The sequence below is a fragment of the Sus scrofa genome, chromosome 18, assembly GCF_054392235.1.
Source record: "Sus scrofa isolate SSC_HxYL_T2T_F1_AM1 chromosome 18, Sscrofa_HxYL_maternal_Yorkshire_Landrace_v2.0, whole genome shotgun sequence".
Lineage (NCBI taxonomy): Eukaryota > Metazoa > Chordata > Mammalia > Artiodactyla > Suidae > Sus > Sus scrofa.
The window spans coordinates 27214383-27240934 of record NC_139400.1 but is presented as its reverse complement, the minus strand read 5'-3'; the positions used below and the strand labels follow the sequence as shown (position 1 = coordinate 27240934).

At 45.4% G+C, this 26552-nt stretch overlaps 2 protein-coding genes and 1 non-coding gene across 18 annotated transcripts in view; 2 read left to right on the top strand and 1 right to left on the bottom strand.

Annotated features, from left to right (window-relative positions):
* The first annotated feature begins 463 nt into the window (after positions 1–463).
* On the top strand, positions 464–22970 carry MEST (mesoderm specific transcript). 13 transcript variants are annotated; one of them, XM_085004723.1, is made up of 12 exons: positions 464–565; positions 9299–9453; positions 11218–11297; positions 11700–11777; positions 11879–12015; positions 12185–12243; positions 13704–13744; positions 14292–14362; positions 14618–14719; positions 16356–16432; positions 17636–17699; positions 19892–22970. In XM_085004723.1, the coding sequence occupies exons 2-12, from the start codon at positions 9300–9302 to the stop codon at positions 19956–19958; spliced, it is 930 nt and encodes a 309-aa protein (XP_084860849.1). In that variant the 5' UTR covers positions 464–565; position 9299; the 3' UTR covers positions 19959–22970.
* MIR335 (microRNA mir-335) lies at positions 10074–10153 on the top strand. Its single transcript, NR_038573.1, is given in 1 exon segment — positions 10074–10153. It is a non-coding gene; the product is annotated as a microRNA mir-335 (primary transcript).
* Positions 19862–26552, bottom strand: part of COPG2 (COPI coat complex subunit gamma 2) — a 116894-nt gene continuing 110203 nt past the window's right edge. For 2 of the 4 annotated variants that reach the window (XR_014833145.1, XR_014833146.1), the window contains exons 21-24: positions 22181–22278; positions 21332–21470; positions 20964–21234; positions 19862–20477 (exon numbers count right to left, since the gene is read on the bottom strand). Coding sequence is in view for 2 of the 4 variants with exons in the window: in XM_085004789.1 (XP_084860915.1) it covers positions 20347–20477; positions 20964–21062; positions 21332–21470; positions 22181–22278 (467 nt within the window). In the remaining 2 variants the exon portion in view is untranslated. 4 annotated transcript variants of the gene reach the window in all.

The following is a 26552-nucleotide window of genomic DNA, read 5'->3' as shown; positions in this document are numbered from 1 at the left end:
AAACGGTAATGAATCTAACTTAGTCCTTGTGGCGTATAAGATGTGTATGGGTCATTCATGTGAAGAGGATCAGAAGGCAGGGAAATTTATGGATCTGGAGTTTGGGGTAGAGGGAACGGCTAGAGATGTAGATTTGGGAGTCTTGAGGGTAACTATGAAGTTAGGGAAATGGCTGAGATATAGGCTCACTAAAGATCTCGACATAGTTAATTACCATCCAAACACTGGTTCTTTGGCCTTCGGTTTTATCACGTAAAAGTACTCAAAACGGACTTTATAAGAGTTGAAGTACCTTATTCAAGGCACGGGCCTGCCATTTCATACCCTTCACAATAGGTGGCGCTGGCGCCCGGCAGGGAGAAGGCGGCAGCTGGGTTGGGCTGGGGGGCGATGGCCTTGTGTGCGGAGGTGGGCGACGCTCTAGCCCAGAGCCGGGTTTTCGGTGGCTTGGCCGGTTCTTCCCGGGAGACTGGGGTCAGGCCGGGAAGCTCTGGCCGCAGGAAGCGCATGCGCAACCGGGTGCCCCAAACATGGAGCCCTGTTGCCCAGGTCTTACCTGAATCAGGTAGGAGACGGGTAGGGAAGGAGTAACCCTCTCCCCTTACCCTCCCAGCCCCACCTGACGAGCGGGCATGGCCAAACTCGGGGTGTGTGGCTAGTGTGCCTGGACCACACCAACCCCGGGGCCAGGCTTTGAGTGACAGCGGCTCAGGAGGCCGTGAGGACAGGCTGGGGCGCGCCGGACTACGCTGGGCTTGGTGGGTGGCAGCACGAGGTGGCGCCACTCGAGGGCCACGCGGGCAAGGTCCTCGGTCATCGTCTCCCAGAACCTCGCTGTAGGACGAGGACACAAAGGTCCCCTAACCCTCGCCCGAGACTTGATTGACTCCGCAAACGAAGTTGAATCACGCAGTTGGCTTGACCACCCCTCCAGGGACTCGGGTTTCAAGTCTCCAGGAGGCTGCGCCCTCCCGCTTTGGGACATCCTTGTTTGGGAAGGTCGCAGCCACAGGGGCCTGGGCGGACTTTGGGGGGTGGGGTGGTGCGGGGTGGGTGGTTTTCGCGGGGACTTGGAGCCGCGAGTGCGGGGCTGTGCAGAGCGAGTGCATAGTAAAGGTGAAAGCGCTGCCGTGGTCGTGGCGGTAGGGGCACTGGAGGCACGCTGGGGAAGACAGCTGAAGGTGTGAGGTGTTGCTAGCCATCGAGGAAAAGCAAAACACCTGCTTCTGGGTTGACTCCTGCAGGCTGGAGGAATAATCGAAGGTGGAATGTAGTTAAAGGAGAGAAAAAAAAAAAAAAAAAAAAAAAAAGGTGAGTTGTGTGCCGAAGCCCTTTCTTCCCCAGGCAGCTAAGAAATTGCTTGTCCATTTGAAAGCAAGCTTGTTTTCCTTAGAGGACTGTGGTGAGCACCAGATGAGATAATATACATGAAAGGGTAAAGAGCTATAAAAACGCAAGATATGATTTTCTTTGGAATCGTTCAAACCGTTTTATCTGTGTGAGTGTCTAGGATATCCTCCAGGTGTGGAAGAGCAGAATAGTACCAGACGTGGGATTATGCGATGTGCCAGTAATGCAGAGGGTGTGCGAAGATACTTTAGGGATGCCCCTAATTCTCTAATCTCTAGAAACAGCTGTCTGTCTCTTAGGTTTATCTTATCTGGCAAATGGGTTATTCAGCTCCCTTGCTTCTCTCCTCTCCCACTTATCTTTTGAACTTTTTTCAGCCAAACACATTTACCCAAAAAATGAGCCTGAAAAGGAAGGAAAACACCAGTGGCTTTTTGGATATATGAGTTAAATTTGAAAGAGGGGAAGGCTGATGTGATTGTATGGATAATTTCTTCAATTTGTCTTGCCCTCAGCATGAAACAGCTTGTTGTTCAAAAAACTCTGGGCTGAAGGATACCCAGGAAAGATCTTATGGATCTGACCCTTCAGGAGAGGGGTCACCCCGGCCAAGTTCCAATGCCTCTCTGCGCCTTGGTTTCTATCAGATGGGAAAAGACCTTACAGGTCATGCATGCATTCCTCCAGAGCTTGCATACCTGCCCCAGGGCTGCCCAACCCCTGGAGACAGAGAACTTGTCACGTCCTCAAATGGCTGAGCTACCCAGTCTCTCTAGACAACCCTGACTGTTGGAAAATTCTTTATGTTGAATCGATATCTGTTTTTCTACAATTTGCACGCATTGGAGCCATACAGAATAAAATGTCTAATGCTGCTTCTGCTTCCACAAATATTTGAGGACTGCTAACACATTTCCTTCTTCCACTCACTCCACAAGGCTTCTTTTCTTCCAACTAAACATGCCCGGTTATTTTAAACAGGGATGCAGTGTGGGACCATGGAAAGAATGCCAGCTTTGGAGCCAGACACACTCAGTCTGCATTCGGTTCCCAGTCCCTTCACACACCAACAGTGCTCTGAGCCGCTGTATCTTTCTCTGAAAAGTCTGGATGAAAATACTCATCTAGCCAAGTTAGCATGAGCATTAGGGATAAAGTGGGTGGAGATCCATGCTATAGTAGGATCTTAAAATAGGAGAGCTGTTACACCTTCAGCGACATAATTTGCAATGCACTTTTTAGCCCATCTTCTCTGAACACATTCCTTTTTATGTGTCTCTTAATATCTGCTCTGTAGGACGAAATAGAATACTTTCTGTGAGGTCTAACGAGCAGAATAGAGTGGGATTTGCTTCTTCTGGGTGCTTCTCTAATTACAATGTACAGTGGCTTTTTTGGAGCTGTATCACACTGACTCGCTGTCAGCTAAAATCCTGTCTCTTTATGTGCCGCTGTTAAGCCAGGTGTCCCCCACCTGAACTTCTTTAGTTTATTTGAATCAGTAATCATGGCTCTTCAAAGTGGCAGTCCCAGTGAGTGTCCTGTTATCTCCATAAATGTCCTTGGGTTGTCATATTACGGGTCTCAAACTGGCGTTTGAAAAATAAGATTATTGAGCCCATGGTACTGATCTCATACTGCTGTTGCACATCAGCAAGCTAATAAATGCCACGCTTTCCACCTTCATCTTTGCACGCATCTGAGTTCTTATTATGTGGGACTGACTGAGAACTGGAATGTGACAGGCATGTGTGATAAGCTTTGGGTGAGGGAATGCTGCTGCTGTGATGTCGGTCAAGTGTGGTGTTTGTATCCAAGAGCTGAAAGGGTGCACTGAGAGCCAGCCGGAGGCAGGCTTTGGATTTATGTACAGTTACATGTTTTCGCAGGCGCTCCAAGTGTTTCATACCTTGGGCCAGATTCTCCCCTGGTGGAGGAAGCGTCTCTCTGTAAGTCAGGCACAGTTAGAAAACCCATTAACCATTTGGCTCCTGGGGCATTTTCTAGCATTTTCTCCCCGCTTTAGCCAAGCCGATCTCTCATGGTATAGTATCCTCTGTGTTTTTCAGACTCCTTGCCTCTGCGCTGGGAGGTTCTTCCAAACAGAAATGCTTCCTTCGCCTAAAGGAGTAGTGGTTTGAGGTCCTTCTCAACCTCAATCCCTCCTTCTCCAAGGAAGTTTTTGCTAGCACGTTGTCCAGGAGGCTTTCTCTTGAGTGTCAGAATTCCCAGTCTTCCCAAGTGTCCTTGCCCCCCCCCCCCGCCCACCGCAGCCTCCCCTCCTGTCTGCCCACTTGTTCCATGTGGGTGGACATGTTCCATGGCTTTCAGAATAAGATCCTTTGTGAGCATTCTGTCCATTAAATACGAAATTGCCTTCATCTTGGATGCTGGTGCTTCTGGCGCGGTGAGAATGAAAGTGTGGAATTGTTTGTAGGACTCATAGCTTCCATTGACAATAAATATGGAAAAAATATAATGCCAAGTTTGTTATATATTGTTGTCTTAGTAAAATAGGAAAGTCTTTTTTTTTCCTGTTGAAAGGACTGATTTAAATTTTGCTAGGTAATTAATTCAGTCCTTAAAAGGTGGTGATTAGTTAAAATAGGTCATCTTCCACTTGTTAAGGAGAGTCATTTAAATTTCGTTAAGTAACCAATTAAGGCCATAAAGGATTTAAATCCATTGGTGGCTCCTCATTTTCTTCAGGACACATTGTAAACTCCTTAGGATGAAATCCTCTTTCTAAGCTAATTTTTTTTTGCCTATCAGCGCGGAGGCCCAAAGGACTTGCGGTCTTTCCCCAAAGGTTGCGCGGTCCTGCGCCTCCGGTGCTTCGCGAATGCCGTCCCCTCTGGTAGGAATGCTCTTTGTCTCTGCTAAATGTCTATTCATCATTCAAGACAACCCTTTCCCCCTCCCCTTAATTGCTTCCTCCCCTGTGCGCCCTCAAATTCTTGTACTTATTCATGCAGTATTTATTAGGGGCCTGCTTTGTGGCCAGCGCTGTGGCGGGCTCTGGGGATACAAAAGGTGGATAATACTTGGGCTCGGCCTTTGAGGGGCTTGCATGTTAGGGGGAGGGGGCCAACCTGTCATGAAATGCTGCCAGGAAATTAAAGGGAAAATTTAAGCAGCGTCAGTTCTTGTGTGTCATCAGATGGTCGGCATTTTGCTCTGCGGGCACGGGCGTGTCTCCTTCGTCTGTGCACCCCTGGCTCGTAGCGCCCTGGAGGTGCTAAGCAAACACTGGTCTCGCGACCCTCTGACACCCGTAGAAGTGTACCCTGGACTGCGCCACAGGTTTTGGTGACATGCTTTGGTGGTTTCTTCTGTGTCTGGTTGGCGGCCCTCCGCTTCCTGGCACCCTGTGAGGTGCCCGGGGATTCGGCTGGCCCGGCCTTCTGCACAGATGTTGGGAATCCTGCTTGCCCGCGCTCTAGGCGGCGGAGCGGCAGCGAGGCCTGAGCGGGCGCGAGGGGAAGGGAGGCCTGCAGCGCCCCCGCTGGAGGGAGCCGGCACCACTCGGGCTGCCCGGCTCGCTCGAGCCCGCCCGATCGTCAGAATTTCAATTTACAGTCACAAAAAGAACACAGACACCCTGATTTTCTACAAGTTTCACTTCAAAGGTGTAATAGATTCCTTTTAAGGGATTATAGATGAAGAAAAAAATCCTTCCCTCTTTTCTGTACCACTGGGGCCCTCGCATTGCGATTCGGTCTTACGTAAATAAAGGGAGCTTTAGTCTCATAATTGTGCGGATCACTCATTCCCGCGCTGGGCTGGCTGCTGCCCGGAGCGGGTGCCGCGGGATGGCTGTGGCTGGGCTCCCGCATGCGGACCACGTAGCGCTGCCGCAGAGGAAACGTGCCGCGTGGCTGTGGCAGAGCGAGAGAGGCCAGACTTTCCTCAAGTTTTGCTCTTTTTGCTCTGGACCAGCCATCCTATGAATCAACCGATTGGCTTGGCGGTAGGTCCGGCCGAGCTCATCCTCCCCTAGCCACGTTGCTGTGCCCTTGGTATATACCCTTAGTTAGGGAGCTAGGCGGTATTGGGCGCCTGCACAGTTCAGAGCTCCCGCCTGGCTCGGAGCGCAAGTGGGATGCAAGCTGGCGCCACGGTCGCAGCCCTTGGTCCCACTGCATCTGAGGTCAAGCGGCGACCTCTGGGGCTGGGGGCCCTAAGGCTGGTCTTGGGGAAGGTGTTGGGGGTCTCAGGAGTCTGTGGTCTTTTCCTGCGGCATTAACTCGCCAGAGGATTTTTGCTGCAGAACTTGCGGCTCAGGGTTGGGGACCTGGAGGGAACAGCGGGGTGCTCGCGGTGGTCAACACCCCCGAAGGTGCCCCCTGGAGGAACTGCTGTGGGAGGGGCGCCCCCATCCTTGCGGCAACGGCTGGGCTGCTGGGAGGGGCGGTGGCTGCAGCAGGAGGGGCACTGCGGCGCAGTGGGCGGGCCAGGGGCGGGGCGCCGGTGGGCTCTAAATGTCGGTGCCCACTCGTTTCGAGCTGCCGCGGCCACCAGCACATCCCCGCGCATCCAGGCGGGTGGCGCCTCCGCTGCGGCAACTGCGCCTCGCGCATTGCCGCAGCTCACGCCCCGGTGGCGGTTCGCTGCTTGCCGCGGCCGCGCCGCCCTCGCGGGCTGTGGGCTGCACTCGGCTGTCACCAGCCCCGCACGACTGCGGGTGCTGTGGCGCGCCCTTTGCTCTGGGCCGGTGTGCGGGCGGCATGGGATAAGACGCCACCATGGTGCGCCGAGATCGCCTCCGAAGGTGGGTGCGCTGCGGGAGCGGTGGGGGTGTGGCTGGCTTGGAGCCGCTGTCCCCAAATGGGGTGCGGACTAGAGTGGGACTTTGCCTGTCTGAACTGGGGCTACTAGACCGCGACTCCTGCAGTGGAGGGAAAATCTCTGCAGGGTGGGGGGCTGCATTCCTGTCCTCCGAACCCGATCTACCTGATACTTGGGAGGGGATGTCTCGCCTGCACGCAGAGTGTTCAGAAAGCCAGATCTCCCTGATTGAAGATTTCTAGACCCTGGTATCCCTCAAATGCGATTTAGAATTTCTAGACTCCGGCGCTGCCCTGCACGATTTAGGATTTCTAGACCCTGGTATTGCTCTGGAGTGACTTAGAATTTTTAGACCCTGATGTAATTCGGGATTTTTAGATCTTGGCATCGCCCCGGCTTGATTGAGGATTTCTAAAACCCTCTTTTAAGATAGACCCTGGTATTACTCTTATATAATTTAGAATTTTTAGACTTCGGCATCGCCCCGATGTGATTGAGGATTTTTAGACCTTGGCGTCGCCTTGATGCAATTGAGGATTTTCAGATCCGCCTTGATGCAGTTGAGGATTTTCAGATCCCGGCGTCACCCTGGCACTATTGAGGATTTTTAGACCCCGGCACCCTCTTGGTGCGATTTCGTGGTTCCAGACCCGGGTTTCATTTTGACGAGATTTAGGAATTTTAGAACCCAGCATCGCTTTGGCGTGATTTAAGGTTTCTAGACCTGGGTTTCATCTTAGCATGATTTAGGGTTTTAATGCCCGGATATTACCCTGACACGATTTAAGGATTCTCGAGCCCTGCATCTCCTTGGCGCAGTTTACAATTTTGAGACCTCGGTATCGTAGTGGCGCGATTTAGGATTTCAAGATCTGTGCATTGCGCTGCTGTGATTTAGGATTTGAAGACTGGTGTCGCCGTGGTGTGCATTACTGTTTAGGTGTGATTAGATCTTGCAGTGTCTTATCACGGAGGCGTAAGTATTTTTGAGATATCCGTAACAGGAAGCCAAGTGAGAATGATGTGACCAAAGTCATAAAATTACTCATGAATTTTTTGCATTGGTTTACAAAGTGGTTCATAGTCTCACCACGATGCTGTAAAGCGGGCAGATTTGGTGGTATTAAATGTGTAGTTTCTTTCCCTGTTCACAAGATGACGAAATAAAGGCTCGGAAAGGTTTATTAATTTTCGGAAGATTTGCTCCTGAGGTTTGCTGAGTTTATACTCTTGACTCGTGGCTCATCAAATAATTGAGATTTTGGTCAAAAAAATGTTTAAGACATTTTGCCTACCGACTGCCTGATTGCTTCCCTACTAAAAATTCTAAAATGTTTGTTAGGGGCATTTTTCCTGAAGTAATTAAGACAGAAAACGGCTTCCTGAGGGGTTGCCTCTTTGCGTTCTTAGAGCAGACGAGAAGGAAGGTGTGGAGGGTGGGGGTGTCCAGAAGCTGAGTGTGTCTGTCGTCGTCCCCCCCCCCCCCCCGCCCCCCGAGCTGGGGGAGCCGCTTCTGCTCGCGCCGCTTGCATCCCCTCCCTGGCTCTGCTGAGTCATTGCCCGGTATTCAGCTTCAGGAACCTGTGAATGAATGAGATGAGAAGAATGGGGACAGGAGTGATGAAACGCCAGGTGAAAATGTATGAGCTGAAATCCAGGATAGATAGTGCTGAGAGTGGTCATCTAAACTTCATGCTTTTTTGTCACCTCACCTTTCGTGGAGATAATGCGGATGCTGCCTGCTACTCTTGTGCGGTGAACATTGTGATATAATGATCGTGTTCGGGCACGTTTTCTAATCATTTCTTAATCTTTAGTCTTTCTACCTTGAAAGACAGAATCAAATCACTGGGTGGGTTTTATGGAGATGTACTTAGGAGGGGAAAAAAAAGACTGCCCTGGTGACGCCTTAAAAATAGGCAGAGGAGCTGAGATTCTCGAAGGGATGTGAAACAGGCTTACTTTTTATTTTTTAACTCTTAAAATATTTTGAGTTGGATTTAGTTAGGGATTGTGGCCAGATTGCAGGTAATTTGGTAGAAGGGTGTGTGTACAGATACAAAGCCATTTCCACCAGAGCTTTGACAATTAATTCCCTGTATTTATAGTTCTGTGTTCTTGGTAACTGTTATTTGAGTTCTAAAGGTATTTCCATTTTGGCTATTTTTGAGAGAACTTCCATCCTATTGATAATTCTTTCCCTGGTAACCATCAGGACTCATAAGCTAGAGACAGAGAGAACTGTTTCTATTCCTGTTTAGCACTTGTTGTCATTGTGGATGAATTGATCTGGACCTTCGAAGTCCTGGGCGTGGGAAGGTTGTGTGTGCCAATTGGTACTCTCTTCCCCCTGACAAAATCAGTTTCCAAATGCGCTGCAAGGTGGAGAGGAGCGGGCCTCCGAAGACTTAAATAAATGTGCGCTTCCTCGAGAGTCTGCTAAGAAAAACAGGAATATAATCTGCTGCCCTGACCTCTCAAGAGATTAGATATTCAGGGTCATGACAAAGCTGCTTATGTGGGAATATACAGCGCACCTATCTTCCTACGTTCACAGACTCTCCACCCCAAGCAGCGTCTCAGCACGAATCCAGAGTAGAACGAAACTGGGCTTCACTGGGGTCAGAGTTGATAAATATAAAATCAAGAGCAGCTCTCTGCTTCAGACATGTGTTGTTACTAAGTATGTTTTTTAAAAAACGAGTTTTTTTTAAAAAAGTGTATCTATGTAAAACATTTGACTGGGGGGGGCAGTGGGTAGGTGGTAGAGCTTTTAGAGTAAGTATGAGGGGACCCCCATCCTCATAGAGAACCTTGATAAAAGCCAATGCAGTTCCTTAAGCAACTTATCTTCCTTTTATTTTATATAAAACCTCTATAGAAGGTCTTGCAAAGAGTACATGGGGAGGGGCTGCGGGATTAAAGTGGGGAGAAGATTACATATGAAAAGAATACTTTTTCCTTAGAATGGTGAGTGAATAAGGCGATCGCCCTGTCAGGCAGGGCGTACTTACATTCTTCTCGGTAAATTTCCTGCCCTGGTTGACATGGAAGACAAGGTAGTCACCACGCAGTACAGAATTTTACCAGTTTGGGGCTTGTAGACGCATGTACACTGTCACCCGACTGCTTACCTCAGGGGTCTCTGATTTTCCTGCAGGATGAGGGAGTGGTGGGTCCAGGTGGGGCTCCTGGCTGTGCCCCTGCTGGCAGCCTATCTGCACATCCCGCCCCCCCAGCTTTCCCCAGCTCTTCACTCATGGAAATCATCAGGCAAATTTTTTACTTACAAGGGACTGCGCATCTTCTATCAAGGTAAGAACACTCTGTGCGTAAAGGGCCCCGGGTCCCACTGAGCTACTTATTTTGCGTCCATTGGTCTCTGTTGCCCCTCAGGGATGGAGGGAAAACCCTCCTTTTTCTGTGCAGCATCCATTTGAAGGAATGGACTAATCCCCCTCTTTGGCTTGATGGCAAAGAAACTCCAAGAAAATGCTGGCAGGGTGAGGGTGGTGGAATTGAGATTCCAGTCTCCATATACTGGCTTGTTAGTATAATTTTTCTTTGTAGCCGGACTTGAATTGATAGCTAGTGCTGGCTTTCTTTTTTTGAGCGCCCCTAGTGTTGGGTAATATAAACCATTGCTTCTGTCCACCGCCGCCCCTGCCCCCCCATCCCTGACTGCATTTTATTTTCTTTATAACTTATTTGATATATGGATAGCTAAATATGATTTGAAGTCTTAGACCTTTGTATAATTAATTTGCTAATAATTACTGTTATGACTGCTACTTATCTATTACCTTATGCTTGGCATTGAATTATATTTTCAATCTTCATTATTTCATTTAATCTTTACAACAGTTTTTGGAGGTAGGTGCTATTCACCTCATTTTATAGGTAAAGAAACTGAGAAATGAGCTTGGAAAAGATTTCTTTTGGGCGGGGGTCAAGAGCAATAACGAAAAATGTTTGTCATAAACCGTTTTTCATTATTGCTCCTGACCTCCTCCCATTTGCTGTATTCAATTAAAAGTAAGTATACAATTTTCTTTCATGTTGGTTACTTAGGTTGTTTCCAGTTTTTTTTTTAATGTTTTAAATAGTGTTTATAGGAAATCTTCAATATGTGTTGGTTTTTTCCCTCATTTTTTTCAAACTGTACTAATTGTAAATGAAATGATTTATTTGCATGGATTCTTGAGACTAAGACTCCTAGGCTAAAGTATATAAATTTTTACATTGCTTCTAACAAAATTATTTTTCTAAGCCTTTCTTATGCCACTGGCAGTGTACGAATCTATCAGTTTTAATTTAATACTATTAGCAAGGCTATTTACTGTTTAAATGTTTGACTAATTTAAAAGATGTTTACACATGCAAAATATTCATGTTTATGTTGATTAACCCTTTTTATAACTGTTAGACTTTTGTCATAGTTGAACATTATGCTTTTAATATTTGATTTGAGTCTCCTCTGTGGGACAAATGGCATAAACTGAGGTGCACACCGGGCTGAGGAAGAGTAACTATATTTTAGAGAATTTTTGTGATGATATTAAAAATAAGGTACAAAGAATCTGTAGTATCTAAGTTTCGACAGTATACTTGAAACTGTCAAACTTCATTGTGGAAAAACAATTTGCATATTAATGGTACAGAATAAGGGGAGAAGTGGGAAAATAGTTAGAAATCTGGGTTAAAGTAAGCAGTCTGCCTTCAAGTATTTTCGTATAAGGTGTGCTATTTAAATTTAAAAAAACTGAAGTACAGTTTATTTACATTATTTTAGTTTCAGGTGTAGAACATTAGTCGATATTTTTATAGATTATACTCCATCTAAAGTTATTATAAAATATCAGCTATATTTATAATGTTTAAATATGTAGAATAAAAGAAAATAAAGCATCAAGTGCCTGTTCTTACCTAAAACAATAAGATTGCATTTGAAAAAGAAATGTATTAATTTCCTTAATTTGGTGAGGGTTTATTGTCCTTTATATCAGATTACTTAGACTTTCATATCCTAAGGTTATTTTCATAGAGACTTGGCCTAACTGATCTGTTCCTTCTTCCCAGACTCTGTGGGTGTGGTGGGAAGTCCGGAGATAGTCGTGCTTTTACACGGCTTTCCAACGTCCAGCTATGATTGGTACAAGGTAATGAAATCAGACTTCTAGGTCCTACTATACCTTTAAAAATCCAGAATCAAGGATTTTGTTGTCAGCACTGGAAAGCTCTTGCATATTTGAATTGCTTAATAAAATTGGATTAAATGTAGAACTGTTTCTCATTTACCGTAAGGGAGTAAAAAAAATCTTTGGCAATCTGAGAGGGATCATTGCCAAGTTAAAAAATGCTGGAGTTCCTCCTTCAATGGAGATTAATTATTAGGAATAAAGCACTTTCCAAGAGGATCATCTGTGGGCTTGTGGTGGTTTCATGAGATTTTTTCCTTTATCAAAATCTGTTTGTTAAACTGAGATAGGTTAAGCTGCTGTAGATTGGAGAAGACGAGGAGCAGGATTAGAAAGACCAAACCATCCCTTTCTTTCTTGTAGATCTGGGAAGGTCTGACCCTTAGGTTTCATCGAGTGATTGCCCTCGATTTCCTAGGCTTCGGCTTCAGTGACAAACCGGTAAGCGGTGTGGAAATGGGAAAGTGTTGGAGGGGGGCTCAGGTTGGCAGCCGACCGGCCCCCGTGACTTCATCCTGTGTATCTGGGCTCTCCTTCCCTAGAGGCCGCATCACTATTCCATATTCGAGCAGGCCAGCATCGTGGAGGCGCTTCTTCGGCATCTGGGGCTCCAGAACCGCAGGATCAACCTGTTGTCTCACGACTACGGCGATATCGTTGCTCAGGAGCTGCTCTATAGGTCAGTGAAGCCATGAGTTCTGTGCAGCTCACAGGCGTCACTCATTTAAGAAGGGAGAAGTGCATCGTTCTGGGTTCTTTCTGGCCTTTTTCCCTCTTGGGCTTTTATCTGCAGCTGCTGCATTGGTGTGAGTCCACTCAGTTCGCTGTGTCTCCTCCCCCTTCTCCAGGTTCAAGCAGAATCGATCTGGTCGGCTTACCATCAAGAGTCTCTGTCTGTCAAATGGAGGTAATTGCCTTGGAGGTGGGTGGGAAGCGAGACGTAGCCTAGAAGGGCTGCATGTAGCTATGGCAGTGCCGTCTAAGCGGCCATCTACTGGGACTGCAGACAGACCCAGACATGCAGCAGAGTTTTAGCTCTTGTCCGTGAACCACTTTGGAGGTCTGATGGGATTTACTGATCCATTCTCAGAGTAATGTTTTTAAATAGAGAAAATAAGATTATAAAGGAAACCGATTATATTGATATAAATTAATAAAAAGCTGTGTTATAGTAAGATGTGCTTCTTTTAAAATGTATTTAACACATTTTCCAGCAAGATCTCGTGGCGGGTCTGGTAACAACTGTGATTCAAAGTAATGGGGAGTGCAGATGCTATTTCCCAATCTCTGCACCAACTGCAGTGGGTTCTACAGACATGTGCGATGAAGTCACAGGTGCTTCTGATACCACTGTGGTTTGTTTCATAAACTCTCAGTTCATAGCAATGCCAAATTTCAGTTGGAAATTTGTGATACCTTGATTAGACCTTTTAGAGATACTTCTTTGCCTGCCATTGAGCCTGGCTTGTAAACCCGTGAATATCCAATGCATATCCAAGTGTCCCCTGAATACCTTAAGGGCTGTTTGTTCCTTTGTAGGTATCACTCACAGCATTTTCCTACTGGCTCTGGGAAAAAAATGGAAACGGAAAAATTCTAGTTTTTTTTTTTTTGCCATACTCTGGCATGTGGGAGTTCCTGCGCTGATGACTGAATCCGTGCCACAGCAGTGACAACACTGGGTGCTTAACCCACTGAGCCACCAGGGAACTCCTCTGGGTTTTTTAAAGAGCTACACTTCCTAAGAAATCTATAGTTTTCCAGAGTTCCCATTGTGGCTCAGTGGGTTAAGGACCTGACATTGTCTCTGTGAGGATGCAGGTTTGATCCCTGGCCTTGCTCAGTGGGCTAAGGATCCAGCATTGCCACAAGTTACAGTGTAGGTCACAGATGCAGCTAGGATCTGGTATTTCTGTGGCTGTAGCATAGGCCTCAACTGCAGCTCTGATTCAGCCCCTGGCCTGGGAACTTACATTTGCCACAGCAGGTATGGCTGTAAGAAGAAAAAAAAAAATCTCTGGTTTCCTTTGCAGCCTGAATCATTAACGACACTACGTATTCTGAGGAATGGGTAGAAATGCTTAGGGGTGTCAGGGTCTAGTCATCAGCCATGTGATGACCATGATACAACTTTCCTTTTTTTTCTACAATGGGGACAGTAATCCCAGCGAGATAGAATTTGACCTGGTAAACACAGCAATTCCCTGGAGAAGTAATAAATGATGGTACTAAGTTTTTTATCTATAATTCAGTTTTTGGCAGTAAAAGCCCCTAAGGTGACTAACAGAGTGAAAAGTCTCAAATAATGGGCCTATGTTTGGCCTAAAATTGTTGGCGAATGACTAACATAAGTCTCTTTTACTAAAGGTATATTTCCTGAGACTCACCGTCCCCTCCTTCTCCAAAAGGTTGGTTACTCCACTGACTAGATCTTTAGTTTTTAGGATGTATACTGACTTAAATAATGCTGGGACCTTTACAAGGGCCGTACCTGCTGTCCTGGGCTGTAGTTAAAATTCATTTCCTCATAAATTTATGTTAATGAAGTTAATGTTTTCCTTCTTACGCAAATAAAGTGGTACAAGTGGCCAAACAAAGCCTTACTTCTGAAATTGACACCAACAAGTATTTAGAGAAATACAGCTATTTAAAGATTTCTGTCATTAGCATGATGTTTTAACAAATTGGGATCCTAGTCTAAACTCGAATGTATCAGCTAAAAGTCTTTGGGGTTCAGCGAAGTGCAGAATGTAGTCTGAAAGGGAACCAGAAGCAGATTTGTCTTTTATGAGAGTAGAACGTAGGTGGGCAAAACAAAAAACCACAAGCCAGTGACCAAACCCTTTCAGAAGATTTGGTTAATGTCCTTTTTAAGTCCCTAGTATAAAACCTTTTGTCCTGGCTTGTTGTCTCCTGTCTTTGGCATCTTGATTTTTTTTGCCTGTACACCTGCAGCTTCTCAAAGATGGAGGCGTGCTGTCACCCATCCTCACACGACTGATGAACTTCTTCGTGTTCTCTCGGGGGTAAGTCATTGTCAAAGACTGATTCACTGTGGTCTGGGGACAATGTAGTGAAACGGTGCTGTGATTAAAATTCTGGGCCAAATCTAAGGCTTTGAAAGGTTAAAGTTTCAAAGGTGTTGACCACTTACTTGCCAGGAAAGTAGAAGGAATTCATGCACCAGTCAAGGGTTGAACATACTCCACCTGAGGTTCCAATTATATTTGCTGTACTGAGTTCTTCTCACCCTTATTTTCCTGCTTTTTTGACTCATGCAGTCTCACCCCAGTCTTTGGGCCATACACCCGACCCTCTGAGAGTGAGCTGTGGGACATGTGGGCAGGAATACGCAACAATGACGGGAACTTGGTCATCGACAGGTAAGGAATAGCCCTTTGCTTTGGTTTCCAGAGAGGCTTTTTTTGGAAAGTGGGGAAAGATGTGGGATCATATATTCTGTTTGTTGCTGGCTCACTTCCTCTCACAGGAAGATTTGGTTATGACAAACCACCAGAGCAACCCAAAAAGTCACAGTCTGTACTTTCTAAGAAAGAAATTGAGAATAGAGTGGGCTCTAAGCCTAAGCCATTTGGCACAAAGTTTGGTGGATAAACAGGTGCAAATTCTAATGCTAATTCTGTCTGTAACTAATTGACTTCGGTAAATCCATCTTTGTCAGTAGTAAAAGCTGCATGATATCTAATCGTAACTGTGAAAGGCACCCAGTGCCTCTCTCAAAGTACAAATCACTTCCTTTTTCATCTTTTTCTGTAGCAACAGGGACTAATAAGAGGGATTTCTCAATTTTTTTTTTTTTTTTTTTTTTTTTTTAGGGCCACACCTGCTGCATATGGAGGTTCCCAGCTAGGGGTCTAATTGGAGCTGTTGCTGCTGGCCTACTCCAGGGCCACAGCAGTGCCACGTCTGAGCCACGTCCGTGACCTACACCACAGCTCACGGCCACACTGGATCCTTAATCCACTAAGCGAGGCCAGGGATTGAACCTGAAACCTCATGGTTCCTAGTCAGATTTGTTTCCACTGCACCATGACAGGAACTCCGGATTTCTCCATCTTGTGCAAAGAATTCCCATGCCTTGGTTCAAATGACAACACAGCCACTTTCACAGAGGGACCTAGTATATCCCTGACTGCTTGAGATAAGGCCCTGTCTTTTTTGCCAGCTGGGTCAATGTAGCTTCCAGGGTTTTAACTGATGGCTTTGTTGGGACTTATAAGGGCAAGAGAGCCATTTCTCCCTCCCATCCCTAACTCCCACGGCAATCGTGAAGACATTTTAATGTAAAAAATTAAAAAAACAAAACAAAACACCCTCTTTTAAAATTCCCTTGTACTTTCAAAAAAGTAAATACCCTTTTTAAGAGGCAGAATTTGAAGTTCACAAAAATAACTGTCCTGGAGTTTCCAGGCAGAATAATTAGAATACATGAGTTTGAATTCTGAGATGTAGCTCTGCCATCTTACACTCTAGGAAGAGGAATCCTCTGTTTTATCTTTGGTCAGATGAAATGCAGAGAATGAAAAGCCCATGAGCTTCTACACGGAGAATTTTAGAAGTAGATGTCAGTTCAGAGGTCAGAGAGTTCAGTCCTCTGAGTCTAAAGATGGGGAAACTGAGGTGATGTGTGTGTTATTAACAACTTTTGAGTCACAGAGCTAGTTAGTGATGGAGCCAGAATCAGAACTTCAGACCCAGACTTCAGTCATACATAATCCAGAGTAACAGCCAGCCCTCCTAGATCTCATTCCCTGCTTAAGAAACACAACCAACCATTAATTCTTACACGGACAGTGGGCATGATCCCTGCTGTAGCTACACGGTGGTGAATTCTAGAGGTTGACAGAAACGCTAAGTTAAGTGGGCCCTTCCCAGGGTGCCATGCTGCTTCTGGATTAAGAAAACCTAGATTGTGTTCCTTGTGGTTCCTGTCAGGCCTTTGCATTCCTATGACAGAACTTTCTTGTTTGACTCTTGCTGACTTAATCTGTTGAACAGTCTCTTGCAGTACATCAACCAGAGGAAGAAGTTTAGAAGACGCTGGGTGGGAGCTCTGGCCTCTGTATCTATTCCCAGTGAGTTATTTTGCTATTACCTCTTGACAGGAAAACTGAGGGACTATGGGGTTAAAATAATTGCTAGGCTTAGCAAATAAAGATACATAATACCCAGCTAAATTTGTATTTCAGATAAACAACAAATATATATTTAGGATAAGTACATGGTGTGCAATATTTAAGACATACTGAAAAATCATTTACCTGAAATTCAAATGTAACGGGCCATCCTTTTTTTTAAATCTGGCATCCCTGCTCTCAACATCTGGATCACCAGTGACCTGTGTTGTAGAGCAGGTATATAAACATGAGATCCTATTGCAAACGGAGTTATTAGTATGTGTCAAGACCAGTTTCTGTGCTGTGCATTGTCACTGGCTGCATATTCAGTGCTGAAATGCTGGGACAGCAGGTTCTTTAGATTACTCATCAAGAGGCTATAAATTAAATCAACCATAGTTGATTTAAATTTTTTTGCCTTTTTTAGGGCAGCTTATGGAGGTTTCCAGGCTAAGGGTCAAATCAGAGCTATAGCTGCCGACCTGTGCCACAGCCACAGCAACTCAGGATCTGAGCCACGTCTGCGACCTACACCACAGCTCACGGCAATGCTGGATCCTTAACCCACTGAGCGAGGCCAGTGATTAAACCCGCGTCCTCATGGTTCCTAGTCAGATTCGTTTCTACTGAGCCACAGGGGAACTCCTATCACTTGAATTTAAAAAGTTAAAAATAAATAAATAAATAAATAAAATGCTCAGCTCAGGAAAAAAAAAGAGGCTATAGGTGGTCTCTGCTCATTTGGGTCTTCATTCTTACAGATTTAAAAAGAAATTCAGTGCACTATCTCACACAGAGTAATTAGTGCTCAAGATATCACTGGTTGATTTCCAGTATCAAGGGTCAGTTATAACTGAAGAGAGAGACTTAAAGAAGGAATGTTGGGAACGAGGCTCTTATTCCTTTTGGCCCAGGGCACAGAAGAAGTGGAGGAGGGACTAGATTAATTAATGGCTCTTTATAGGAGAAAAGGTCCTACATGGACTATGTTTTAGGCTTATTCCCCTGAGTTCTTTGTAACTTATTGAAAGAAGCTAGGTTTTCTACTATAAAAAATTATTTACAGAAAATCTTTTTTTTTGAAGGGTGGTTAATTTTTGGTTGGGAGCAGGAGAATAGATGTGAGAGCTGTTAATAATTCATTTCTCCTCCCTTTCCCAGTTCATTTTATCTATGGGCCCTTGGATCCAGTGAATCCCTACCCAGAGTTTTTGGAGCTGTACAGGTGAGTCTCCCTCAGGGGTCTTTGTTTCCCTCAAACCTTATCCCGACAGTGGTGAACAGTCCTCGTCCCTCAGCCCTGCTAAGGGCTATGGCTCTAGCCTCTGCCTCTGCCCTCTTGGCTGTTCACCTAGGAAACACATAATAAAAGGATGAGTTGGGGAATCTTACTGTCACATAATGTAAAGATCAAGAAACTCAGTTCTGCAGTCTGGGTTTATACAGTCTGTGCACTATCATGGTTACTACGTATTCCGAGAGGTACAGGTAAGAAAAAGCTATCATGTGAACCAAGGAATGGAAGTGGATATGTTTTAAGAAATGTTTGCTTTAGTCTGATTGTAAAGTGAACTCATCAGCCTCAGCTAAGGAGACTGCAAGGGGGGACGAGCAGTGGGAAAGGGCCTTCTCAGCTTGTTATTCTTTCTAGGTCCGTACTCCGCAGGTGTCAGAATATGAGCTCTTGACTGACTGTGTCACCTAAGTGTTCCCAACCTTCCCATGGCCTAGGAGACACAACCTAGGAGTAAATGGCTTGCATTTAGGTTTAAACAAAATACTCTCTCTCATCTCCTCAGGTTATTTAAGCATGGTCTTTTGCTATCTTTCCTTGGACAGTGAGTTGCTGAGTGGCTCACACTTCCCTAAGGAGCTGGAGGTCATCCTGCTCTGACATGTGTTGCATACGTGCTATAGTTTCAAGTTGTTGTCTGTTGTGAATACAAACATTGAAAAACTCATCCGTATACGCCATAAATAGAACTGGCAAGTTTATCTGCCTAAGCTACAATTCCAGAGTAGCAGGTGAATAAGCTCTTGGTTGGTTCTTTCCAGTGTGGTGCGTCTGCAGGGGCGTGTACGAGGAGGGCTGCCCACTGGCTTAGATCCCTCCCCTGCCTCCAGCCTCAAGTTCACCTACATGCTGTTCTCTTCCACTAGGAAAACGCTGCCGCGGTCCACAGTGTCGATTCTGGATGACCACATTAGCCACTATCCACAGCTAGAGGATCCCATGGGCTTCTTGAATGCATATATGGGCTTCATCAACTCCTTCTGAGCTGGAAAGAGTAGCCTCCCTGTATTACTGCCCCTGTTCCCTTATCTATTGTGTATTCCACTTAGGAAGACATGCCCAAAAGAGGTCCTGGCCACCGAACACTCTCTCTCACAAAAGTCCACCTGACTCACGCTGGTGAACAGCATATAGTAAAAAGCCAGCATAAGCTCTAAGGGGGACCTGACAGTCCACCTCCCATTCCTTTGACATTTGCTCAAGTGGCTGGACTTGCGGTAGCCTTGGTGTTGTTAGGAAATTCTGATGAGCGCTCCTATTCACTGATGCAGAAAGACATTTTTGCATAGTCTTTGAAACGCTTCTCTGGACTTTTGTGAAATATTTAGAAATGCTAATTTCTGTCCCAACCCTGACTGGAGTCACCTATGGCAAAGAAGGAGGAGGTGCCGCCCTCACCCCTCCTTGAGGGGCTGTAAGTTCTCTAAGTGACACACAGCTTCAAGTGAGAGTGATTCTCCCTTGTCGTAACTTTGGATTTAGTTTCATTAGCTGCTTCTAACTGTAGACATTTTGTTAGATTTTGGTTTTAATAATGCAGTATTTTAAGTATACGTTAAGACTGTGCTTTACCTACATGTATGATATATGTGTATTTTATAAGGATACTAAACCGGCAGACACTTACTCTGGTAGAATAGTTTAACCTTATTAAACATTTTTCATTTCTGAATAAACTGAACTAAATCCAAACTAATTACAGAATTTCCTAAAAATCACAGGCCATTAAGGACAGGAGCATTCGTGCCAGAGATTTACTGTTATTTGCTGTTAGAAGCGATCTTTGCAGCTAATAACAGTCGCACTCTTCATACCTCGGTGCTTAGAAGCATGTCCCTCCTGAGCTCAAGCCGAGAGGAGGGATCGCTGTACAGTCCACGTTCCCAGGCCGAATGTACACTGATGGCTTAACTTCTTGTTGGTTGTCCCAGAGAGGGTTCCTCATGTAGCTCAGCAATTCCTGTACTTTACAGACAGGAAAGTTCCAGAAACCCTGAGAACAAAGTCTGAAAGGCCTAGGAGCAAATGGTGCTGAATACTTTTTTTTTAAGCTACAGTTTCATTGTCTCAGTTAAAACAAGAGTATTAAGTGGTAATTTTAAATTCTTTTTTTTTTTTATTAGCAACTTCAAGTATAACAACGGAAACTGGAATAAGTGTTTATTTTCTATGAATAAAAACGAATTTTGACAAAAGTGGACTCTGGCTCCCCCTCCCCCACCACCCCTCTGGGATAAAAGCTTTCCAACATTGCCAGGAGCTTTCAGCTACACAGTAAATTAAAGAATATAATGAAGTTAAGCAGCTGGGTATAGGATATTATTTGATTTTCAAGATCACCCAAAGCTGTACTATCATACCAAAGCTGACCAAGTATAATCAAAAGAAAAGGGAACAACAACAAAAAGACATGCTCAAGGACAGATATGCTTGATCTGCTGGCTCAGGGCCAAATATTTAATTTGCTTTTCCAAAGTGATTAATCTTTAAAATTATGATTCTGGGAAATTCATGCTGCTAGCCCGAAAGCCCCCTGACAGTGAAGGGTGCATCAAGTTCATCTCACCCAGTAAAGACCTTATCCGACAGAAGCCAAGATAACATCTACAGGTGTTCCCTCTTTGCTTCTGACAGTCACCTGCATGGTCACCCCATCTGCTAAGGCCAGCCTGGACCTCACCAATAAATCACAGCCACCTCTGTATACACCTGAGGGGAAAACAAGTGAGGAGAACCATGTTAAGAACTCAAAAAAAGCCCCAAATAACAAAATGTATCATGCTCTGCCTGCATCTCCTTTCTATTACTTTAGTTTAGCTTTTCTAGAGATTTGTGATTATGGTGGGAATTGAATTCTACATATAAATTCTAAATAATTTTTTATATTCCCATAATACCAGGTACATAGAAGGTATTTGATAATAGGGATAAGGAGTAATTAAAGGGCATGAGCAATTGGTATCTGTCTGTAGGAAAGAATTAAGTGTTTGGGGCCAAATATACAGCTTAAAAGAACAATCCAAGAGTAGTATGCAAATTAAACTGCTAAAACGAATTACTCATTTTGATGAGGCTTCAACTGTAACTCATGTGATGGGACAATGCGACAGGAGCAGGGGGTGAGATGCCCATGTGCGTCCCTTCCTGTCGTATTTTGCAACAAAATTAGGGGGAAATCAGATGAAAGTTTCTTACCTGCCAAATAGAGGGCATGGGAATTCTTGTTCTCAGGTACTTTGTCTGACCTCTCGCATGGCTGCATGCCCAGAAATGTGATGATGTTGCTGACAGCTTCTGTGTTGAGAAGATTGATGCAACAGTATCAGGGAAGGTCAGCTAGGGATCTGCCTCTGCGCTGGTTTGTGCTGGGAGCTGGGGGTGCATGGGGCTGGCGGCAGTGTGTGGCCGGGGGCTACCAGACTGGAAAGCGGCTGACTGAATCCGATGATGCTGACAGGGTTCTAGCCTTTTAAGGGATACAGTTTACGAGGTGTTTAAAGAGAAGGGAGTCCTTCTGGGAAAACAAATCTGCCTACTGGGTATTAGAGTGCTACCAGGCTCACCTTCAAGAGTTTTGGTAGAACTGAGGGCAAAGGTCTCCTCTTTCTCAAAGGTGTCTCCCACCTCTTCCCAGGCAGCAGCAAAGTTAGGCTTCAGGACCTTCTGAATGTGGTCAGACACAGTCACTTCAAGATCTTCTAGCTAATGGGTAACAGGCAGGGTCAGAAAATGAAGGTCCTTTCAGTACCAAACAAAGGTGCGGACTAGTTAATTTGGTTTTATCATCCTGTGTTACATCCTTTGCTGGAGCCTAGGGAAAACTCTACTACCAAACTAGTTTATGTTCTGTAGTGTGGGTAAGTCTAGCAAAGGAAACCAACAAACAGGTCATCTGGCAGGAGCTCTCCTGAGATCAACATCTGTAGCCCTGGGGTGCAGAGCCGTCGTGCTGCCACGTTAACCATGGAGTTCAGGCCGTACAGGGCCTTTGGAACTTTGAATTCACTAACAGGCAGGTATTTTTAAGACTTGCCCCGCATTCTGTGAACGCTTTTCAGTCCATGATGTGGCTGCATAATAAGCAAACTAAAAGCTGCTGAACAACAATCAAAAAACGCCCAAATCCCAATACTTTCAATTATTTTCAGCCCTTAATTATCCCTATTATAAATCGATTACAAAGGGTGAATTTCGTTTTCATCAGCCAGGAAGTGGTAAATCCCAGTTCTTTTTGGCCTGATACACTCGCATCGCAGAGGAGGATTAGCCCTGGTCCTCCTCAGCTCTAATCTGTGCGAGACGGATAAAATCCCATGGGTTCACGTCGAATGTTCATAGAACAATGTTCTCTCCAGACGGGAGTCACTGAGTGGTGCTAAGGGTCAAGGTGAGTCTGTGCAGGGGAGACTCACCACGTACTCATCATCATACCCCTCCTCAGCTGGCACCCCTGTGTCAGGGTCGCAGTCCCGGACAGTGAACTTCATGGTGCAGCTAAAGGTGCCTGCGGCTGGGGGAGAAAGAGCAGGGGAGCCTGTGTCAGAGGACAGCACAGGCAGTTTCCATCAGTGACCTGGGGCCGAGGCAGTGGTGGTACCGTGGCTGGCATGCTGCCTTCCATCACCGCCTAGGAAGCCCCATCTGCCCTGGGCTCTGTGTTCTGAATTATCAAGCAAAATACATGGAGGCCATTTTCCAGGGTTGTAGTTCTTGAAAGAAGCCTTTAGGCTGGACTTGAAAAATCTCCCTACTGCAAGTCAGAATAATACAGAAAAGACATCATGGGCAAAACTCCGTTTTCATATTCAGATTAGGAGAGCAGGGGGTTTAGCTCAGTGGTAGAGCATCTGACCACAGATTAGGGGAGCAGCAGGGAAGATACTTTCTAAGTGGCTTTTTGCCAGGCCTGTCAAAACATTAAGAACCACTACTTTAGGAGCTGACAAAGCATAAAGTATGCATGGTGAAAAGCATGCAGTTCATTAATGCTGACCAAACCCATCAGAGTCTCAATGTCTTTACAGGTATTCTCACAATATCTGTAGACTGTGGACCAACAATGGGTCACAGGTCACTAGAATGAACTTGCTTTTTGTCAACTTTCAACCTACAGCGAGTAAGTCAGTAATGAAGTTCTGCCTCACATCAGAAAAGCAAGCGGGCAGCTCTGTGTTTTGAGATAATGACAGACGTAATAAGAAATGAAGGAAAATGAAGCCTTGATAAAGGAAACAGGATTTTCTGACCTGTTTGAAGGAGATTATTAATCATGGATGAAAGAAAGGCACTTAGGGTCTAATTCATGGTCTGGAAAAGGCTTATTGGTTTTAAAAAAATATATGAAACTGTGGAGTTAGAAAGTTACTTGGGGGTCAGGCAAAGACAGGAAAGAACAGATAGAGATGTAAAGACCATTATGGCAGGTTGGACAGTGGGACTTTCATTTGCTCACGCTTGACTTGAAACTCCCTCCCCTCCATCCAAAATTGTAGAACATGTCAGTACCTTTACAATGTAAAGGTATAAATGAAGGTACCAGACCCTTAGATAAAAAGATGACTGAGACATGACCTCTTTCCCAACAGCTGATTGTCTGGGAGCCGAATAAGAGAGAGAGAAGGAGGGAGGGAGGGAGAGACAGAGACAGAGAGATCGATCTACCTATATATTCCTATGACATTACAATTCAATATTATAGTTTCTTTAATACAAATTTTAATAGAGTGCTGTGGGAGTGCAGGGTTAACAACAGCCTGAGAAAATCATAAAAAAATTTGAAAGGATGTCACAATTTAATTGGATCTCAAAAGATGCAAAAGAACTTTGGCAAGCAGAGAAAGGTACACAAGTTAAAGGACAGAGGCCAGAAAGGCCATGGTGTAATTTAAAGCAGTTAAAGAGATGCTAATATATAGATGCTGAGAGGAGAATGTGTATAGGAACGAATTTCAAATGAAGGCGATGAGATATTTTTGAGCAGCTCTGGTGAGCTGAGAGGCAGTCGAGAGACTGAAACGTTAGAGATCATTAAAGCCGCAGTAGGAATCCTATGAAGAACAGGTCTGACCTCAGAGAGCAAATGAACTGACTGGAGTGTACTGAAAAACAGGCAACGGGGACGGGCTGCCCCATATGGGACAGAATGTACCTATCAAGATGACAGAATCTTTTTCAGTGCAGTAGGGGGTTGATAAAAGAATGATTTGGGTTACATTAAGGTGGGGTTTTCTGCAGGAGGACAGGGGGAGGAGGAAGAAAGAAGTGGAAATGAATGCAAACCCTAATGGGTATTTTTTAACAATGAAAGACAACGGGATGATGGTCGGGACAAAGGTCATGATCAAATACAAGTGGAGAAGGGGGACAGAGGCTGAGTGATCAGAGATGATAAGAACCCTGGTTTGTTCATGGAAGCTACAGACAAATGAGGAAAAGGAATAAGGACAGATCATCAGCCACAGGGGTGGATCACAGACTGGGCGAACTGGGTGCATTTTATGTTTAAGTAAAGACAGAAGACACTTATGTGTGAGTCGGTGAGGAGGAGGGATGGATTAAGGAAGCACAGAGTAATGGTATTAATAGAGATGATGTTCCTGAAACTTCTGTGGCAAATTTTCAGTTACATGGCTTGGTTCATACAGCGAGAGGTTATAGGGACCCTAAGGCCATTGGCAGCAACCTCCCAGTGTTGTGACAGAGGATGACTGAGACTGGGAGGTGAGGAGAGGGGCGGAGAGAGCTGTTCAGAGCAAGAGAGCACTAAGTCCACTGCCAGAACATACACACGAGAGCTTCCTGAGCAAAGCAAGGCAGAAAACCAAGGGAACAAGAGGAGGAATGCCCTGGAGATCGACATTTAAGTTGTTCTTAGAAATGAGGCTTGGTTTGTGAGGACTGACTGAAAATTGGAGAAGAACTACTGAGGAAATTCTATGGGTTTGAGGAAAAACCCAAACCCACGGAATCAGAGAAAAAAAGATGGATGCCAGAAGCTAAGAAAGGGGTGCGCTGTGGGAATGAGGCTGGGGTGCAGCCGTGCAAAGAGGGAAATCTGGTAAGGAGCTGCCAGGTCTCAACCACTGGAGTGAAGACTGACTAAAGAAGTGGGGTCATAAGAAAGTTCCAGCAAGTTTTGCTGGAATAACAGTTACAGAAAAGGATGTGGTCAGTGTGGCAAAAGATCAGAGAGAGGGCAGGAGGGACAGGCCTGAAACACAGGCTCCCTGCAGGTCTGGACCGAAAGGAGAAGGAATGGATGCAGTACAGCGTATGGGAAGTCAAGGCAGATGAAAGCTAGGTGAGCAGTGCCAAAAATGAGGAGTATGTGGCTCCTGGGGAAAATGCTACACACGTGGCAGGTGGGATGCTGAAGATAAGGTTTTTTTCTAGAACAAATATGGGGAGAAAGAAGAAAGGTACAGAAAAGCAAGACTAAAGTTGCCCTCAGACAGAAAGGAGCCACTAAGGAATGAGACATTAACTGGAAGGATAAGGCAGCATTCCTGGGCCAAAAGTCCTGATGGAATAAAAGAAAGAAAAAAGGTTGGAGGCAAAGAAAAGGAAATACTGTACAGTGGCGAGCATATAAGACAGAGCAAATGTGGCATAAAGGCTTTGCATGGGGAATCTTGTCAGCTCAGAACAGTCTTAACTGGTCCCACTTGGATGTAAAGACCTTCTAGCTCTGAGCAGTTTCCAGGCAGTGTGAGGGGCGAGGACCTGAGTGGGAGGCAGTAGGAGATGAGCTCTTGAAACACCTGTTTGGAAGGAAATTGCTAAGGTACTTGAGTGATAGGAAAGTTTATAAGGAAGTTGCTGATAAAAACTTCTGGCTGGCAACTTTAGACATATTGGGTTTGACTCCTTAGAGGGCATGAGTAGATAGTTTGGCCACAGAACAGATTATTGTATTAGATGGGGAATGGGTGAAGATTTGGAGGGAAATGCATCTGAAGAGCAGTGTCTTGCATCCTTTCCTTCTGCAGACAGATGGGAAATGAAAGGGTGCTGGGCAGCTAAGATACTGCAGACTGCTGCAAGGTGCAGAGGGTACACTGGTTGCTCTTAGCAGCTCTGCTGCCATGGCTAAAAGTGACAGACGTTTCCTGGGGAGACGTGTAGAAAAATATCAAGGAGAGGAGAGAGGGAGAAGATGGAAACTAGGAGCGTCACAACGGAAGATAGGGGGGCTGAAGCTGAAGTGCTGAATAAAAGCTGTGCACAGGGAAGGGCATGAAGGAGGGCCAGGATGAGGAATGGTGGAAAAGGGCAGAGCTGCTTATTAGGCAGAGAGATGGAGCTAAGCTAGATTCCAACCAAAGAAGGAGAGAGGATGTGAAGAGGAAGTGGCCAGTGAGAAAGAGCTGGTGTTAGTGAGGGAGTGCCTCGCCGACTGAATCGGGGACTCTGCTCAAATGATAGCTGAAGCAACAAGTATGACCAATAGAGTAACATATTAAAGCATCTAAATGGGATGGATCTGAGCCATGGCCAGTGGCAGGAATCCTGTAAGGTCTGTACTGAACTGAGAATGCAAATGTGTTCAGAACAGTGTATTGAAAACAAGGAAGTTGAAACAAAACACTACCTGATGCAGGAGAAATGATCTAAGATGGTAGCTGAAAAAACACGTGACTATGGGCAACAGAGGAGTTTCTCTAGGGTCAATCAAGGAAAAGAATGGAAGAGCCTGTAGAGGACATGGGGTCATTTGAAGACTGGCAGGTACTGGCAGGAGGGATAGGGCACTGTACTTGTACCCAAGGTCATGGTTAAATGAGA